The following is a 15,850-nucleotide window of genomic DNA, read 5'->3' as shown; positions in this document are numbered from 1 at the left end:
GTTCGGCCATAATGTCGAAACGGAATTTAAGAATCGATGTGACACTGCAACGTGAAGATTTAAAGGTGATGTAAAGAGAGGATCTTTTAAAAATCAGTTTACTATAACCTTTCTGTAATACAAACAGACAAATTTGCAGATAGGATCTGTTGTACTGGAATTGTTCATATCTCCAGGAGACATCCAGTCTCTGAAAAACAAATCTTACAACAAAATGCGCTGGATAACTGAATGAAACAGGCACAAACCCAATTGGCTCAGGAACACATCAGCGTATGTGTGCGTTTGTGTGAGGGACCCGGCCTGTGTGTGTTTGCGTGTAAGTGTATCGGTAGACTGAGCCCTTTCCCCACCTGAGCCAGAAGGACACTCTGTTTGCAGTGTGAGCGTACTGCCTCGTGTCATTGACTCACCCAAGGAATAATGGTTTCAAATTGCTGACATAATGAGCTATAAAGCCAGAAAAAGTGCACTAACACAGACTGCGGCACAGTAAAGCGTTCAATAAAAACTCATTTATTCTACCAAACACTGCACACTCTATTCTGTTTGATTTTCCGCAAACTGTTTCTATTGAAAAGGCCTTTTTCTTATTTCTATAGAACAGTCAATAAAAATCCGAGGCAAATGTCTCCTTTTTTTCTTTGTCTATATTTTGCACTGCTCCATTTATTTTCACCTCAACGTGAATTACGATACTGGACTCTCCAAAAAAGTTGCGGTCAACTGATTGGGTTAATCAGTTTATCACTGTCCCCTTCCAGGATGATGTTTGTCTCTAGTAAATATAAAAGATGACATCTCTAAGATAATGTAAGTTGTTAACATTTGATTTACATTGGAACTCATGGGAGCACACTTTTAACCTAGAAACATCCGTTGAGGCCTCAGCTTTATATGCTGAATACAGAAATGACCATTTTGCAGTGAACTGGGATTGAGTTTTAGGATTTTCATTTTCTGGATATGAGCAAAAACCAAGTCATTGTAAGCAAACACTGCTGATGCCCGTTGCCAGGTGGCAAGAGAACTTCTCAGTGAAGTGTGGAGCTAATGTACAGTTGGAGTTCACTATATAATGTACAGCAGTACAATAATGCAACACATTACAACTGTTTTCCCATTAAATGCAATTCTTTGAAGCCCAGTGTCACACTTTGCAGGTGTTTATATTTGTCATGCATTGTTGTGTTTCGGTGAACTGACGTTTTTCTATTAACCTCTCGGGTAGATGGGAAGAACATGAAATTTACTAAAACCTACAATCAATTAAAACGCCACCGTTGACACAAAGACCCTCGGACGCAGGCCGCCCCCCCTTTCATCCTTTCATTCACCTCCCTGTGGTTCCGCCTCCACGCCCACAGGGGGCGCTGCGGCGACAGAGCGACCCCGGATAGGCGGCGTGAGCTGACGGAAACACTAACGCGCTGCAGCTGGTCAACTTCATAGAAATGTCACTATTTGCTCATCTGCTCCGATAAACTACTCGGAACAACCAGACAACAAATACCGGAGTGAGTGTTGTTTACTTGTTACTTAACTAACGTCGCGTTGTGCTAACTGAGGAAGCTAATTTCAGCTAACGTTAGCTAAAGGGTTTAACGTTAGTGATCGGCAACGTTACTGTAACTTGTTTTCTGTGAAGTCTCCCTGTTGGAGACACTTTAAACACACGCATCTGCATTCACCACCAATGCCGCGATTAGTTTAATACATCTGTAGCTTATTTAATGGATTGCAGTGTTGACGACCTTGACTTCAGCTGTAAAGTATGTTTTTGCAGTAGCGAGTAATGTCCTCTAACGCACACTAGGCTTAAATGCAGTGCATCCGGAAAGTATTCACAGCGCTTCACTTTTTCCACATTCCTTTATTACAAAATGGATTAAATTAATTATTTTCCTCAACATTCTACACACAACAACCCATAATGACAAAGTGAAAACTTTTTTACAAATCTGTTAAATAAATAAATGAACGAAAACATCACATGTACATAAGCATTCACAGCCTTTGCTCAATGCTTTGTTGAAGCACCTTTGGCAGCAATTACAGCCTCAGGTCTTCTTGGGTTTTATTCCACAAGCGTGGCACACCTATTTCTGGGCAGTTTCTCCCATTCTTCTTTGCAGAACCTCTCAAGTTCCATCAGGTTGGATGGGGAGCGTCGGTGCACAGCCATTTTCAGATCTCTCCAGAGATGTTCAATCGGGCTCAAGTCAGGGCTCTGGCTGGGCCACTCAAGGACATTCACAGAGTCCCGAAGCCACTTCTTTGTTATCTTGGCTGTGTGCTTCGGGTCGTTGTCCTGTTGGAAGATGAACCGTTGCCCCAGTCTGAGGTCCAGAGCGCTTTGGAGCATGTTTTCATCCAGGATGTCTCTGTACATTGCTGCATTCATCTTTCCCTCAATCCTGACTCGTCTCCCAGTTCCTCCCACTAAGAAACATCCCCACAGCATGATGCTGCCACCACCATGCTTCACTGTAGGGATGGTATTGGCCAGGTGATGAACAGTGCCTGCTTTCCTCCAGACATGACGCTTGGCATTCAGGCCAAAGAGTTCAATCTTTGTTTCATCGGACCAGAGAATTTTGTTTCTCATGGTCTGAGAGTCCTTCAGGCGGGCTGTCATGTGCTTTTTACTGAGGAGTGGCTTCCGTCTGGCCACGCTACCAAACAGGCCTGATTTGTGGAGTGCTGCAGAGATGGTTGTCCTTCTGGAAGGTTCTCCTCTCTTCATAGAACAACGCTGGAGCTCTGTCAGAGTGACCATCGGGTTCCTGGTCACCTCCCTAACTAAGACCCTTCTCCCCCGATCGCTCAGTCTGGCTGGGCGGCCAACTCTAGGAAGAGTCCTGGTGGTTCCAAACTTCTTCCATTTCCGGATGATGGAGGCTCATTGGGACTTTCAACGCTGCAGAAATCTTTCTGTACCCTTCGCCAGATCTGTGCCTCCATACAATTCTGTCTCTGAGGTCTACAGATAATTCCTTGGACTTCATGGTTTGGTTTATGCTCTGATATGCACTGTCAACTGTGATACCTTAGACAGGTGTGTGTCTTTCTCAATCCTGTCCAATACACTGAATTTAGCACAGGTGGACTCCAATCAAGGTGCACAAACATCTGAAGGATGATCAGTGGAAACAGGATGCACCTGAGCTAAATGTTGAGTGTCATGGCAAAGGCTGTGAATACTTATGTACATGTTATGTTTTCGTTCTTTATTTTTTTAACAGATTTGCAAAAAACAGTTTTCACTTTGTCATTATGGGTTGTTGTGTGTAGAATGTTTAGGAAAATAATGAATTTAATCCATTTTGGAATAAGGCTGTAACATAACAAAATGTGGAAAAAGTGAAGCGCTGTGAATACTTTCCGGATGCACTGTATCTGTTGTTTTATTAAGTGTAAATAAAGTTGGTTTTTCATTTCAGCAAGAGATCAATAATGCAATGTCTGTAATCAGGTGATACATCATTATTCATTTGTTTTACTCTCAATCTGAGCCAGCAAAATAACTATTAATCTGACAAATGTAATGGAGTAAAGAGTAAAAATGTAGTGAAAGAGAAATTGATGAGTAAAAAATGAAGACTGAATAAAATCTAAAACTTAATGAATTGCAAATACCTCAAACTAAACTACTTGAATCAGTTTAATTACTTACTCCCCACGTCCAAAATTAAAACATGGAATTTGCTACAAGTGCGTCTTCTTTTATATGATCAACAGACTTTTGGGATTTTGTTGAACAACTTGCTTCATTTAATTTATTGTCTATGAACTGAGTTTCAGCGCTTACGGATTCGTCTCGCCTGCGAGGTCTGGATCTTCTATGGAGCTTACGAATCGCATTCGGCAGCGAGTCTTCCAGCGACTCTACAGAGCGCGAGTACTTCCCAGGAGCCACCATTCGGGAGACGCCCAGCATGCCACGGTTCCGGCCGTCCCCAATCCCAAACGCACCAAACCCACGCTCCTGGTGTCCCGCCTCTACCAGCCCTCAAACCTGCGTGATGTGGGGCAGGACGTCCGGCTGCAAGGAGAGGTGACCTGTAAGAGCCAGAGGCTGATGCAGCAGGCCGGCCTCATCCATCCGTCTAGTCCGGGTTGTTACTACTACCTTCCTGCCATTGTCCGCTCCATGGAGAAGCTGGTGAGAACAGCTATAACAATACATTTTATATTTTCCTTTTTGTTTACTATTCATAACAAAAAAGAGCAAACTCCATTGTGGAAGTAAAGAGTGTTATTGTATCAACGCATAATAACTTTTAGTCTTAAATCCACAGGTGAGATTAATAGACCAAGAGATGCAAGGGATTGGTGGGCAGAAGCTGGACATGCCCAGTTTATGCTCTGCTGATCTCTGGAAGACCAGTGAGCGCTGGGACTTGATGGGAAAGGAGCTGTTCCGTCTGAAAGATCGCCACGGAGCCGACTACTGCTTGGGTCCCACACATGAGGAGGCAGTGACGACTTTGGTCGCTCACCAGACGACTCTCTCCTACCGACAACTCCCTCTGCTTCTCTATCAGGTAGCCTTCAGGCCTCTTGTTATTTGTGTATTTGGTATAATATTATTGTGATTTAATTACGTTTTATTAACAGATCACCCGCAAATTCAGAGATGAACCAAAGCCGAAGTTGGGTCTGCTTCGAGGGAGGGAGTTCTACATGAAGGACATGTACTCATATGATGTGAGCGAAGAAGCAGCTTATGAGACCTATGACGCTGTGCGGCAGGCATACGACAGACTCTTTGCCCGGCTGGGTCTGCGCTGCGTTCAGGTGCAGGCGGACACAGGCAACATTGGTGGTGAACTCTCCCACGAGTTCCAGCTGCCGGCAGACATCGGTGAGGACCGGCTTCTGGTCTGTGGAAGCTGCTCCTTCTCTGCTAATGTAGAGACCATGTCATCAGACAGCACTGACTGCCCACAGTGCAAAACTGGCACACTGGTAGAGTCAAAGGGTATAGAGGTCGGCCACACCTTTTACCTCGGAAAGAAGTACTCCCATATATTCAATGCCACGTTCAGCAGTGCACAGAACAAGCCTAGTATTGCAGAGATGGGCTGCTATGGTCTTGGGGTAACCCGTATTCTTGCAGCAGCCATTGAGGTTTTGTCAACGGAAGAGGGGATTCGCTGGCCAGGCCTTCTTGCCCCTTACCAGGTGTGTGTTTTACCCCCAAAGAAGGGCAGTAAGGTGGATGACGCGTCGCTATTAGCTAAGGATCTGGTTCACACTTTGGGGGAGACCGGGCCTTGTTTGAGAGGTGAAGTTGTTCTTGATGACCGTACGCAGATGACCATTGGAAAGAGGCTAAAGGATGCCAACAGACTCGGTTACCCGTATGTTATTGTAGTGGGACAGGGAGCTCTGGAGGAAACACCCAGATTTGAAGTGATTTGTCAGCAGACAGGTGAGACAATGTTTCTCAGTAAAGATGGGCTGTTAGATCTATTGGGAAGAGTGGAAACTGTATGAATAACAACAATGAATGTGGAAATGCATGTTTTTGTTTTCTGTGGGGAATAACAGAAAATAAATGTTTTTCTTTTGCCTAAGAGGACTGGGACCATATTTATACAAAATGTACCTACTGACTGACATTACTGATTAAGTAACTGTCAAAACAACAGCTTCATAATGAGCCTTTTTTGGGGGCACGGGGGATAATTATCTTTGGTTTATCTTGTAAAACACAACAATGGTTCAATTTCATTTTTGCAGTCTTTTATGTCTCTTAAATAAAATCATGAGATGGTGTGTTTTGAGATTTCCATCTATAACTGACCAGTTTGTGTAACTTAATGGTAGCGTTTTGTAAAAACCTAGCACAAACAAGTGAGAGAAAAATAAAATGACCATTTGCAGTGGTGAAAGAACAACTTGGTTCTTTCCAAAAGAAAAACACCACATGTAGATATTGTAAATACTAAGTGGAATGTCAGAAATAAGCAGGCTAGGCACATTTAGGATGTTATGTGGAATTTATTTGTTCTGATGATAGCAACATTTTATACATATAGTACTTTGCCACATACATACTTACTACAACATTTTAACAACACGTTTTTAATGTTCGTGTGGTGGCGGAACTAATGTGTCGGTCGGTACTGTGTTTCCGCACGGACCTTATCCACGTAGTACCGCCCAAGCAAACGTGTGTAAACAAGTTGGCTAACTTCTAGCAGAGGTAAAGTCAACATAGCCGATGTGCTGGAGATACTAATCACGTTACAGTTAATATAAATATTTATATACGACAAAATAGCGCTTTACACAGAATTATTTATCCAAAATGGCGTCAAAGGAGGTGCAACATGACAGCGACGACGGAATGGACGAGTTCATGGACAAATTCAAGACCCAAAATTATAAAAATGCGTTTAGTGAGGACAACTGGGAAGAGGTAACTTACGTTAACGCCAACATGTAACGCTACAAAAATAAAGCTACCGTAACGTTAAATGCGCTGTCTCGTGTTGTTGAATGCCAGCAACCTCACGCCAACGTTAAATGCAACGTTCCTACAGAGATTCTGTTCTTGTCTCATCCAGGAGTTTGATAGGATACCTATGTTCATGAAAAAAGCCCCTGAAGAAATTGACCCGCAAAAATACCCAGAACTAGCTTGTCTGCAAGCCATTCTACACGACGAAGACAGACCCCCTGAAGGTCGGTGTGTGGGTCCCTCGCGCTTTTGAAACACCTGCTGTGGAGTTGATAACATGTTAGCGATTCGGTTCATGTCCTCCTATATGTCCCCAGAGCAAGCAAAGGGCCTGAAAGACGAGGGGAATGCTTACTTCAAGGAGAAGAACTACCAGAAGGCCATACTGTCCTACACAGCGGGTTTGAAGAAGAAATGTGGAGACCAGGAGCTCGACACGGTCCTCCTCACCAACCGGGCTGCAGCGCACTTTTACCTGGGTACGGATCTCCTATTGTCATGTCGCGCAGAAACATGTGGGCTGTTGTGCATAAACCCGGAATGGAGGCTTTTCAAAGAATACCTATAAGCTTAATTGTGATATGCAACGTTATAGTACCAGCGAAGCAGTTGTTGACAATTCTAAGGCATCGAATTGTCCAGCAGTTAAATCACAGGATCATTCATTATATATATATATATATATATATATATATATATATATATATTAGTATTGTATTGTATTATATATGATGAAAGCCAGCAGCCAGGTGCTTATTTCATAGCATAATGATTTTCTATTGAAATACATCTGCATGTTGATGTATTTCTGTCGACTGGCCCGCAGACGAGCTCGTTCTGTCTGTTTCTTAATTTCTGCTTTACATTACTCAGGTAACATGCGCTCTGCGTACAACGATGCTGCAGCTGCAAAGAAGATTAAACCTGAACACCTTAAAGCCTTGATCAGAGGTAAGAAATATAAGCCTGCTTAGTCCGAGAACATCCCCATAAATATGTTGAGAAATTGTCGAGTATAGCAGAATAACAATGTGTAGTAAGCATAACAAATTATAATACGTATTGTATATATTGGATGTATTTTATGTTGGTTTTTGCAGGTGCTCAGAGTTGTATAGAGCTGCGTAACTTTTCAGAGGCCGTCCAGTGGTGTGACGAGGGGCTCAAAGCTCATCCCACGGACAAGAAGCTGCAGGAGCTGAGAGCAGCAGCAGATAAACACAAGGTACAACAATAAATTACTTCAAATCAATTTGGGAGGGGGAGGCTCTAAAGGATGTCCAGATTCAATTTTGGACATTTTGTCTCTATTGTGCTGAAAACCCAAAGCACATTAAAAATGTAAATGTTGTACCACAGAGAGCAAAAGAAAGAGATGCCAGGAAGGCCAAGATCAAACAAAAAAAGCTGCTTGCTGAGAAAGAAGCTCTTCTGGCTGCTATAAAGGTAAGCATGATATTTCAAACTCAGAATGAAATTGATTGTATTGTTTATAATACTGGCTTATCCGACACTAATTCTATATACCACGAAGCCTGTTTTATTTTAATACTAATTATCAGAGCATTTATTCTGTGCTTTACGCAGGATCGAGGCATCAAGCTCCTCCAATCTGTGAAGCCTCGTCCGAGCGGTTCAAACAGCGAGGACGAGGATGAAGGCTCCTCGGCAGCGATCTCACAGCTGAGCCTGGATGGACTTGGCTCGCAGGAGGCCACCGGGGCTCAGGTCTTTCTGGACGAGCAGGGCTCCCTGCACTGGCCCGTTCTCTTCCTCTACCCTGAGCACCAGCAGACTGATTTCATATCTGCTTTCTCAGAGAAAGACTGGTAAGCTCCTCTGTTCCCTTTTGTCTTATCCTTAACAAAAATGGATGTGGTTTGACTCTGTGCCATTTGACTAAATTAACTTCAACAATTAATTAGAAACACAATCTGCCTGGTTCAGTTTCTTAGATCACCTGGCGATTATGTTCGGAGAAGAACTTCCACCATGGGACACAGACAGAAAATATCATCCAAATAATTTGCAGGTTTGTTTGTTTCACCTAATGTTATTAGTCATTTATTCCACAGACAGTAGAGCTGTGCTTTTCTTATAAACTATAGCAGAGCTACACACACACACACACACACACACACACAACAATACTATATCTTACATATTGCTGGCCAATTATTAAATAAAGAAATGTATCTCTTGACAGTGGAATCTTATTGTGATGAAATTATACATTGAGATTAGGGCCGTCAAAATTGCTCAAAAATGACGTTTGAATATTCCTTTAAAAAAACACATATACATACATACACATATATTCGAATATCTGGTTGCGCATTAGGCGCGTCAATAACAGGACAAATGAATACAACGCGACATAACCTATTTTATAGGTCATTTATTTAAGTTTAAACATATTTAACAACCTATTACCTACAGAAAAATAAGTAAATGAACTAATGGAATAGCCGCACGTACATTGAGCGCTCCGAGCGAGCTGTACTGTAAACATGGAACGTTTCCTTTGCATGAAACGGCAAATAATCAAACTAGTGCATGAAGCTGTTGTATCTAGTCTTCATGTATTCATGCACTATATAGTCAGTAGTCAGGCGCGCGCCCACCCGCAAAGCAGACAGTCCCACCGCCGCTTTTAAATTCTTTTTTAACATCTGGTCAAACACACTGAAATCAAAGTATTTCCCTAATGTAATTTTTGTATTTTTCCGAATACATTTAAACCTAGTGTCTTTGTGTTTTATTTGTTCTCTTTTTTTCAGTTAAAACTTGTATGTACATTTTGCGCTTACGTTTTCAATTGAACTATCATTTGTCAAGTATTTAATTCACACAGTAGTATATAAAAAATGCCGTGCCATGTTGTTATTTCATAAATGAATATTGAATGACCAGAAAACAATTAACAGTAAAAAATATATAATCCTGACTACATCTCCACACTTTCTAGCTGTACTTTGAAGATGAGGAGAAGGACACGCTCTACCAAGTGAACCAGGAGACGTCGCTTTTACACGCGTTGCAGCATAAAAGGTAAATCCATTGCGATAGTTTTCCACCTGTGATTTCATCTGAATTATGGTCACCAGGAATTTTCCTTTGTGAGGTGTTTATTACTTTCTTGTAACTGATATTTCATCCTGTACTTCACCTTTGCCCTTAAAAGGAGCCTGCAAGTTAAATTTAGTGTGGTTATATGCTAACGCAACTTAGCCTACATACATCATCATGGTAATTATTTTAATTATAGTTACTGAGGCTAAAATTAGTCCTTAGGGTTTAGTGACATTTTAGTTCCTGGAATAATTAGATGAAAAACAATGATACCAATACAATTGCTTGGAAAAAATCCTCTTCTTGGTGTTTGCTCCTTAATCAAGTCACAAGTGATATTTTATTACACTACACAAGAGTTGTTCTTTCTCAAGGATCCTTTGCTCATGTAACCAGTACAGAGGAATGTTAATCTTGACAGACATCGGCTGTTTGGCTATTTGTACCATGCCTTCCTCCACTTAGTTCCTTGATATTAACCCCTGACACTCATTTGCTCACTCACCCTCTCCTTTGTTTTCTTAACAGGTTTTTTGTCAAGTCAGGCACTCCCAGCTTCATTGTCCTGGTTAAGATCTCGTCATTCTCAAAGCAGTTTTTTACAGGAAAAACAATACGGAGTTTGTGAAAACATTGTCTTTCAAATCTTGGGACTTTAATACACTAAAGTTGATATTAAACTCAAGTTTTCCCTTGAAACAGATACAATGGAAGATTCAAGTCTGTTGTGGTAGAGAAGAGAAGGATCCCCTGTTTGACATTGAATATCATTAATAAATGAATATAATACAAATGGAAATCTCCACAAGTCGTCCATGCGGATTCTTTGTGCTTCTGTTTGTAAAAAGATAATAACTGCAAACTAGCAGCCTTCATCAACTGATTCAAGATTAATTATAATATATAGAATTATATAGAATTGCAAAACAGAACGAGTAAAGATTTGCTCAGAACAGATTATAAAGCCCTCTGGAGCAAAGTTTGATTTCTTTTGTGATATTGGGCTATATAAATAAATAACTTCTCTTGTAAGCACATACATTACAAAGTTCCAAACAAAACTTTTATTCACAACAAAGTGAGTAAATATCAAAAGCAATATTATCTCAAATTCTATTATCTCCCCAAAAAATTCATTGGATGTCATCAATAAACTAAAGTGAGTGTTGAGTAAAATCTAAGTGACATGTGAAAGCTTGATAGAGCAAAGTGTTGGAACGCAGTCGTCGGTGTGAATGAACCAGTTTTTCTTCTTCACAGTGGAACAACTCCGGGTGTCTGAGAGTGACGTCATCTTGACTGCTTTGCTTCATAAAGACAGCTCGTAGCATCTACCTGCGTGTCCCAAAGCATCCCTGTTACCGTCATGCGGCAGCCGCTGTCAATTTAGGTGCTTTCACCACAAGTTTGTGCACTTAAGGATGTTTGGTGAACCGTCTTTGGACAAACCTCACAGAAACGGAGTAAAATGTTTTGGAAAAATCCACGAATGAGGATTCAAAGAGATCTTTTGTCTAAAATTTAAATAACTTAAAGTCGCTCGTCAACCATATGAATTAACATTGATCTTTAATCATCAACAGCAAATAAATTTAGTATTTCAATTCAACCAAACAAACATGAACCTGATCTGATCTAAATATGTCTCCACAAACAATGAATGGCCACACAGCTCACTGTGGGATAGTGACTGTTCCCGGATAGTTCACGAAGGCAGCTTGGGGGGGGTAAGCAGCCATCATCACTGGAGCCGGCTGCATTTGCAAAACAGTCGGTTGCTGCACAGTGACGACAATGGGAGCTTTTTTGCGATGTTTTATCTCACGATGCATCTGACACCAGGAGCACCAGGAGCAGAAGCAGGAAATGGCGATGTCCTTGCAGATGGATCCCTGCAGAAAACCCAAGAAAAACGTGTGTAAAGCTGTACATCAACTGTTATTAAACCTTTTGTTTCAAATCCCACCACTCATACCTTGATACCATATCTGTTTCGCATGGCAGCCCTTAGAGACAGGGCTGCCGGAGGCACAAACAGAGGAATCCCACAGGCTGAGAGCACGGCCGGGCTGCACATGTCACATAGTGGGAGACAACGATTCTCTCCAAATTGTCCCGAAACCGTGCAGGCAAGGCACGGGCAGCACCAGAAGCCATAGCAACCTAAAACGCACACACAGTAGATGCAATAATCGAGTGGATTTCAATCCAAACACAATACAAATTGTCAAAGTTGTGGAATTGTCTCTTACAAGTGCTTGCGTCCTCAAAGCAGTCACAGAATTCACTGTTCCACTCTACCAAGGGTTGTGTTGACATTTTTCACGGCAAACGTCAGGCAGTAAACAATGAACCTAGTAACGAACAGTTACGTCAGAAAAAAAAAGACTTGCAAAACATAAGAGTAATGTGTCAAAAAAGTCATATAAATGAAAGAAAGTTCAAAACAATATTTAGAAAGTCATTAAAAAGAATGTCAGAAAATGTTGTGTACGTTATATTGAAACATTTTAAAATGATTGTCGTGAAAAAGATCAAAGAATTTAAAAATAGGTTAAAAAAAAGGGCCTAAAAAAATGAGACAACCAGTTACATTCTTTTTTTTCATTTTAACATGGTTCAATAAAAAGTAATACCGTCTATTAAACTATTAACACTACAGCCTTTTTGTGTCATTAAGGAATATCAGAAAATGTCATAGTACATTATATTGAAACACTTCAAGGTTATAGTCATGAAAAAGATCAAAGTATTTAAAACTAATCAAAAATAGAAATGTTAGTTTTGGATTCATAAAGGTCATGAAAAAGGTCTTACAAAGGTATATTTAAAAATGTAAGCGCCAATTACATACACTTAAATACTTCTTAATACAATGCAATACGCTGCAAAATGTCATAAAACTAAACAGTACAGTTTTTTTAAGTCATTAAAGAATACAGAAAAATAAGACATTCGTAACGTCTGTGTCTAATGTTGTTAGCAATACATTTGGCAGTGCCAAAACTATTTCATCAAATATATTTCCGAAAAACTAATTGATTTCTGATTCAGTTCAGGAATAGTTTCAATGATACATTTTATCTAAATGGGGAAGTTTACTGTTGCTGTTTTGATTCAATTCAAAATTCAAAAAGGCCAATTAGATGGGGTCATTTAGTTCTACTAAAGTCCATAATTGTGTTTTTTGGTTTTGTTTAGATTCAAATGACTTAAGAATCATACAAATTATAATACAGGGCTTGATTTAAATAATGCATTGCTCCAAATTTACAGATATGCGTTTTCACTGCAGATGGAAATCAATTTCCTTTAAAAATGTTTTCAGCAATATATAGTGCCAATAGTATGTAAAATAATACTTCAATACACCGTTTTTCATGGTTTTATAGCCTATTTCAGTATATTCAAGATGACAAGAATCACGCAATCACTATTATATTCCCATAGTTAGTCAACAGGGAGAACATCCTGCAGTGATCTAACACAGTATGCTCTTAAAATAGTCCAACTGATGACATTTCAAAAGACTCAGGATCCTTATATTTTTGTGGCAGGCTTAATATAGATCGCCAAAAACAGCTGCGTTACTGTTAAATCCCTTTTACAGAATGCCGGACTCAACGTTATCTTAACGTTAACTTAACTGTTGTTAAGGTCTTACCTGATGGAGCTGGACACAACGATCTGTGAATGAATGAAAGGGTATTTACTGGATCTGGTTCTTATAAACCTCATCAGAGCAGAAGGAAACGAAACTGTAACACGATTTACCTGATAGTTGGATGAGTTAAGATGATTAGCTTCTTGGCTCTGAACTTGAAAATAACAAAGAACATGTCATGGAGTCAGGAGTGGTGTCCGTGCGCTTGTTTGAACAAATAGAATGCTGCAGAACCTGAATCTTGTCATAGCAACAAATTAGATCCAGACCACACGCTAAGGGCGGAATTTCCTGCTTCATTTAATTGTAATCTATTACATCACATCATCTATTGTTAAGTTGTTCTATGAAAAAATAAGGTCAAGTAGTGGACATGTGCTCCAAAAGGATTTGTTTGTTTGAATTTAGACAGTTATACTAGTTGTCAATAATACTTTGTCATTCAATTGGTCAGTTAAATACAACATATTGATGAAGCATAATTCACAGAAGAATTGTCTCAAGTTTCAAGACTTCTTCATTTGGCTCTCCACACAGATACCAGCAAAAAAAGGACACAGGAGGGTGTTTCCCAGGAGTCAAGTTCCAATGACAAGAACTTGATTGAATAAGTCAACAGTAGAAAAACATCCATCAAACATGGATGTTTTCGTCTCTGTACGCATGTTGGACATCGATGACAGTTAGGGCCTAACAAACAAACACAAAACTGTTCAACATGCGCCGGCTGGTTGTTTCCCGCGAGGCACACTGGGTAGGTGCTCCTGCACCGGAGCAGAATGGATGGAGCACTGAAAGTATTTACAATGTTTATGATTGATAAATGTTGCATGTTGTTTTTCCTGATGGAGCTGGACACCTTCCTGGTGACTATTTACTGATAGTCAAACAAATGAAACAGCTGGTGAGGTTTTCTTGTGAGTTGACACATTTAAATACCTCCTTTTGTTCATTGAAACACGGAAACATACATGCAGGTAGGATATTAATTGTTCCACTGCTCAATCAAAGAAGGGAAGTTGACCAAGCAGAATCATTTTTATTGTTATTCTTCACCATCTTTGAAGTCTTGTACTTTGACATAGATATGACTGAAACAAACAGATGATGTATAAAATTGGCAATGATTTGTCATTGGCTCTTAGACGGTGGAGAAAATGTGAAGACATTAGTACATCAGTGTATAGCAAAAAAAACCTCAATGCATTATTAGAAAATGTTCATTTTACAGTTACAGTATTGCATGTGTAAAACATAATGTAAATGCATGCGCAGTCCCACAGGCCACACCATGGCCTAATCAATTAGTGACCCCAATTCCCATTTTTGTTCACAGCAATAGAGCCAGAAGGAGCAGCAATGATACAAATATTTCATTTTTGAATGAAATACTAAATACCAGTAAGCAGCTTTGAATTCACACAGTGTGATACAGAATCCAACAGTGAGTGTTTTTTCTTTGTCAGAGTGGTGCTTGCATTGCACGACAGACAAATACCTTTCTTAAACTGCCCCCTATTGTGAGTTTCCAACATGTAAGATAATACCAACTCGCTGGTTAAAATCTTTATCTGGCTTTATCCGACTAGCATGTTTCTCCACAAGAAGACTTGTGAATGTGTCCTTGAACTATGTGTTGGGTTTTTTCCTTTGTGTACGGAAAGAAAGCAGCTGAATAAACGCCCTCAGCACTTTCAGCGCAGCAAGTATGACATGACAGTTTTTCTGCATTGGTACTTTTTCCTTAACAAAGTATTCCAATTCTAACTCAGATACGCTGCAAAAGAGTAGAATTGTTTGAAATATGGTTGAAATAAGTGAAGACACCAATATTTACTTAAATTAGAACTTACAAAATAGCACAAAGGATTACAAAAAGGATTTATAATAAAAAATGTAAAACATTGTTTTTTTCCACAAGAAAATCTTTCCATTAAAACATAATTTCTAGATGGTTGGAGGAGACTTGATAAGAACGGGACTTACAATGCGTTTAGTTTCATTTGTTTCTGTTTAGAGATGACGTCATGATGCACGATTAAGCTTAAAGCCCCTTTGTGGATGAGATGTGGGTATAGTGTGGCGACTGCAAATGCCAAAACATATCCATCCCATCAAACCATCCTGTGCACGGAATTTGATAGTTGCAGTTTTAAATTAATGTCAGTTCATTATAGATGAACGTGTCTTTTATTCATAGTCACTAACAGAACGTTTCATTAACCCGGCAGAATGTTAAGAGCTTACATCTCCATCTGCTGGTCAGTGGTGAAAGAGGATTGAAGTGTCCCAGTGAATAAGAGGTAGTGTGACATGATTTACATGTTACTAGGCAGCATGAGGTCCCGCCCCCTACGCCAGATCAGGGCCAAAAGTCTGAATGTGAAAAAAACATTTGAAATTAAAAAACTTGTAAATATAAGATTTGAATGCGAAAATAAGGGGTTTTGTAAATGCAACCGAAAAAGTCTAATACAGCGAATATCAAAAAGTGAGTCAAAACTATATTCAACCCAACAATACTTTTCGTCCACTCATTTCTATCTATTTCAATCTTCAAGAGCAAAACTTTCAGGTTGACATTTGTTTTTTTAAATGATTCAAACCTTTGGCCTCTATTTGGCTCTATATTCCCTCAGAGT

The 15,850-nt window shown here is 40.0% G+C and overlaps 3 protein-coding genes across 5 annotated transcripts; 2 read left to right on the top strand and 1 right to left on the bottom strand.

Moving 5' to 3' along the window:
- Positions 1–1,308: 1,308 nt before the first annotated feature.
- pars2 (prolyl-tRNA synthetase 2, mitochondrial) lies at positions 1,309–5,784 on the top strand. 2 transcript variants are annotated; one of them, XM_040184578.2, is made up of 4 exons: positions 1,309–1,517; positions 3,805–4,165; positions 4,302–4,547; positions 4,621–5,784. In XM_040184578.2, the coding sequence occupies exons 2-4, from the start codon at positions 3,845–3,847 to the stop codon at positions 5,500–5,502; spliced, it is 1,449 nt and encodes a 482-aa protein (XP_040040512.1). In that variant the 5' UTR covers positions 1,309–1,517; positions 3,805–3,844; the 3' UTR covers positions 5,503–5,784. The 2 variants fall into 2 exon arrangements, with proteins under 2 accessions (XP_040040512.1, XP_077964280.1); XM_078108154.1 differs by having other exon boundaries at positions 1,384–4,165.
- Positions 5,785–6,134: 350 nt separating this feature from the next.
- Positions 6,135–10,337, top strand: ttc4 (tetratricopeptide repeat domain 4). Of its 2 annotated transcripts, none has more exons than XM_040184579.2 (10): positions 6,135–6,430; positions 6,579–6,696; positions 6,790–6,951; positions 7,346–7,423; positions 7,573–7,697; positions 7,832–7,918; positions 8,060–8,301; positions 8,420–8,504; positions 9,441–9,523; positions 10,073–10,337. In XM_040184579.2, exons 1-10 carry the CDS (start codon positions 6,320–6,322, stop codon positions 10,170–10,172), a joined length of 1,191 nt encoding a protein of 396 aa, XP_040040513.1. In that variant the 5' UTR covers positions 6,135–6,319; the 3' UTR covers positions 10,173–10,337. The 2 variants fall into 2 exon arrangements, with proteins under 2 accessions (XP_040040513.1, XP_077964281.1); XM_078108155.1 differs by having other exon boundaries at positions 6,140–6,430; positions 7,609–7,697.
- Positions 10,338–11,096: 759 nt separating this feature from the next.
- Positions 11,097–13,444, bottom strand: LOC144411439 (placenta-specific gene 8 protein-like). The gene is made up of 5 exons (XM_078108156.1): positions 13,319–13,444; positions 13,209–13,231; positions 11,797–11,898; positions 11,520–11,707; positions 11,097–11,436 (listed from the first exon to the last, which is right to left on the bottom strand). Exons 3-5 carry the CDS (start codon positions 11,861–11,863, stop codon positions 11,218–11,220), a joined length of 474 nt encoding a protein of 157 aa, XP_077964282.1. The 5' UTR covers positions 11,864–11,898; positions 13,209–13,231; positions 13,319–13,444; the 3' UTR covers positions 11,097–11,217.
- Positions 13,445–15,850: the final 2,406 nt, after the last annotated feature.

The sequence above is a fragment of the Gasterosteus aculeatus genome, chromosome 8, assembly GCF_964276395.1.
Source record: "Gasterosteus aculeatus chromosome 8, fGasAcu3.hap1.1, whole genome shotgun sequence".
Taxonomy (NCBI): domain Eukaryota; kingdom Metazoa; phylum Chordata; class Actinopteri; order Perciformes; family Gasterosteidae; genus Gasterosteus; species Gasterosteus aculeatus.
Note: the sequence above shows the minus strand (reverse complement) of the source record. Positions and strands in the feature narration are given on the sequence as shown.

What these genes read in the sequence shown, in the direction of transcription:
- pars2 (XM_040184578.2), top strand. Translation starts at nt 3,845, where the DNA reads ATGGAGCTTACGAATCGCATTCGGCAGCGAGTCTTCCAGCGACTCTAC. An exon ending in TCCGCTCCATGGAGAAGCTG is followed by an intron (nt 4,166 to 4,301) that starts GTGAGAACAGCT and finishes TTAAATCCACAG; the next exon opens with GTGAGATTAATAGACCAAGA. An exon ending in TCCCTCTGCTTCTCTATCAG is followed by an intron (nt 4,548 to 4,620) that starts GTAGCCTTCAGG and finishes TTTTATTAACAG; the next exon opens with ATCACCCGCAAATTCAGAGA.
- ttc4 (XM_040184579.2), top strand. Translation starts at nt 6,320, where the DNA reads ATGGCGTCAAAGGAGGTGCAACATGACAGCGACGACGGAATGGACGAG. An exon ending in GCTTTCTCAGAGAAAGACTG is followed by an intron (nt 8,302 to 8,419) that starts GTAAGCTCCTCT and finishes TGCCTGGTTCAG; the next exon opens with TTTCTTAGATCACCTGGCGA. An exon ending in ATCATCCAAATAATTTGCAG is followed by an intron (nt 8,505 to 9,440) that starts GTTTGTTTGTTT and finishes CACACTTTCTAG; the next exon opens with CTGTACTTTGAAGATGAGGA.
- LOC144411439 (XM_078108156.1), bottom strand. Translation starts at nt 11,863, where the DNA reads ATGTCAACACAACCCTTGGTAGAGTGGAACAGTGAATTCTGTGACTGC. An exon ending in CTTTGAGGACGCAAGCACTT is followed by an intron (nt 11,708 to 11,796) that starts GTAAGAGACAAT and finishes TGTGCGTTTTAG; the next exon opens with GTTGCTATGGCTTCTGGTGC. An exon ending in GAAACAGATATGGTATCAAG is followed by an intron (nt 11,437 to 11,519) that starts GTATGAGTGGTG and finishes GGTTTTCTGCAG; the next exon opens with GGATCCATCTGCAAGGACAT.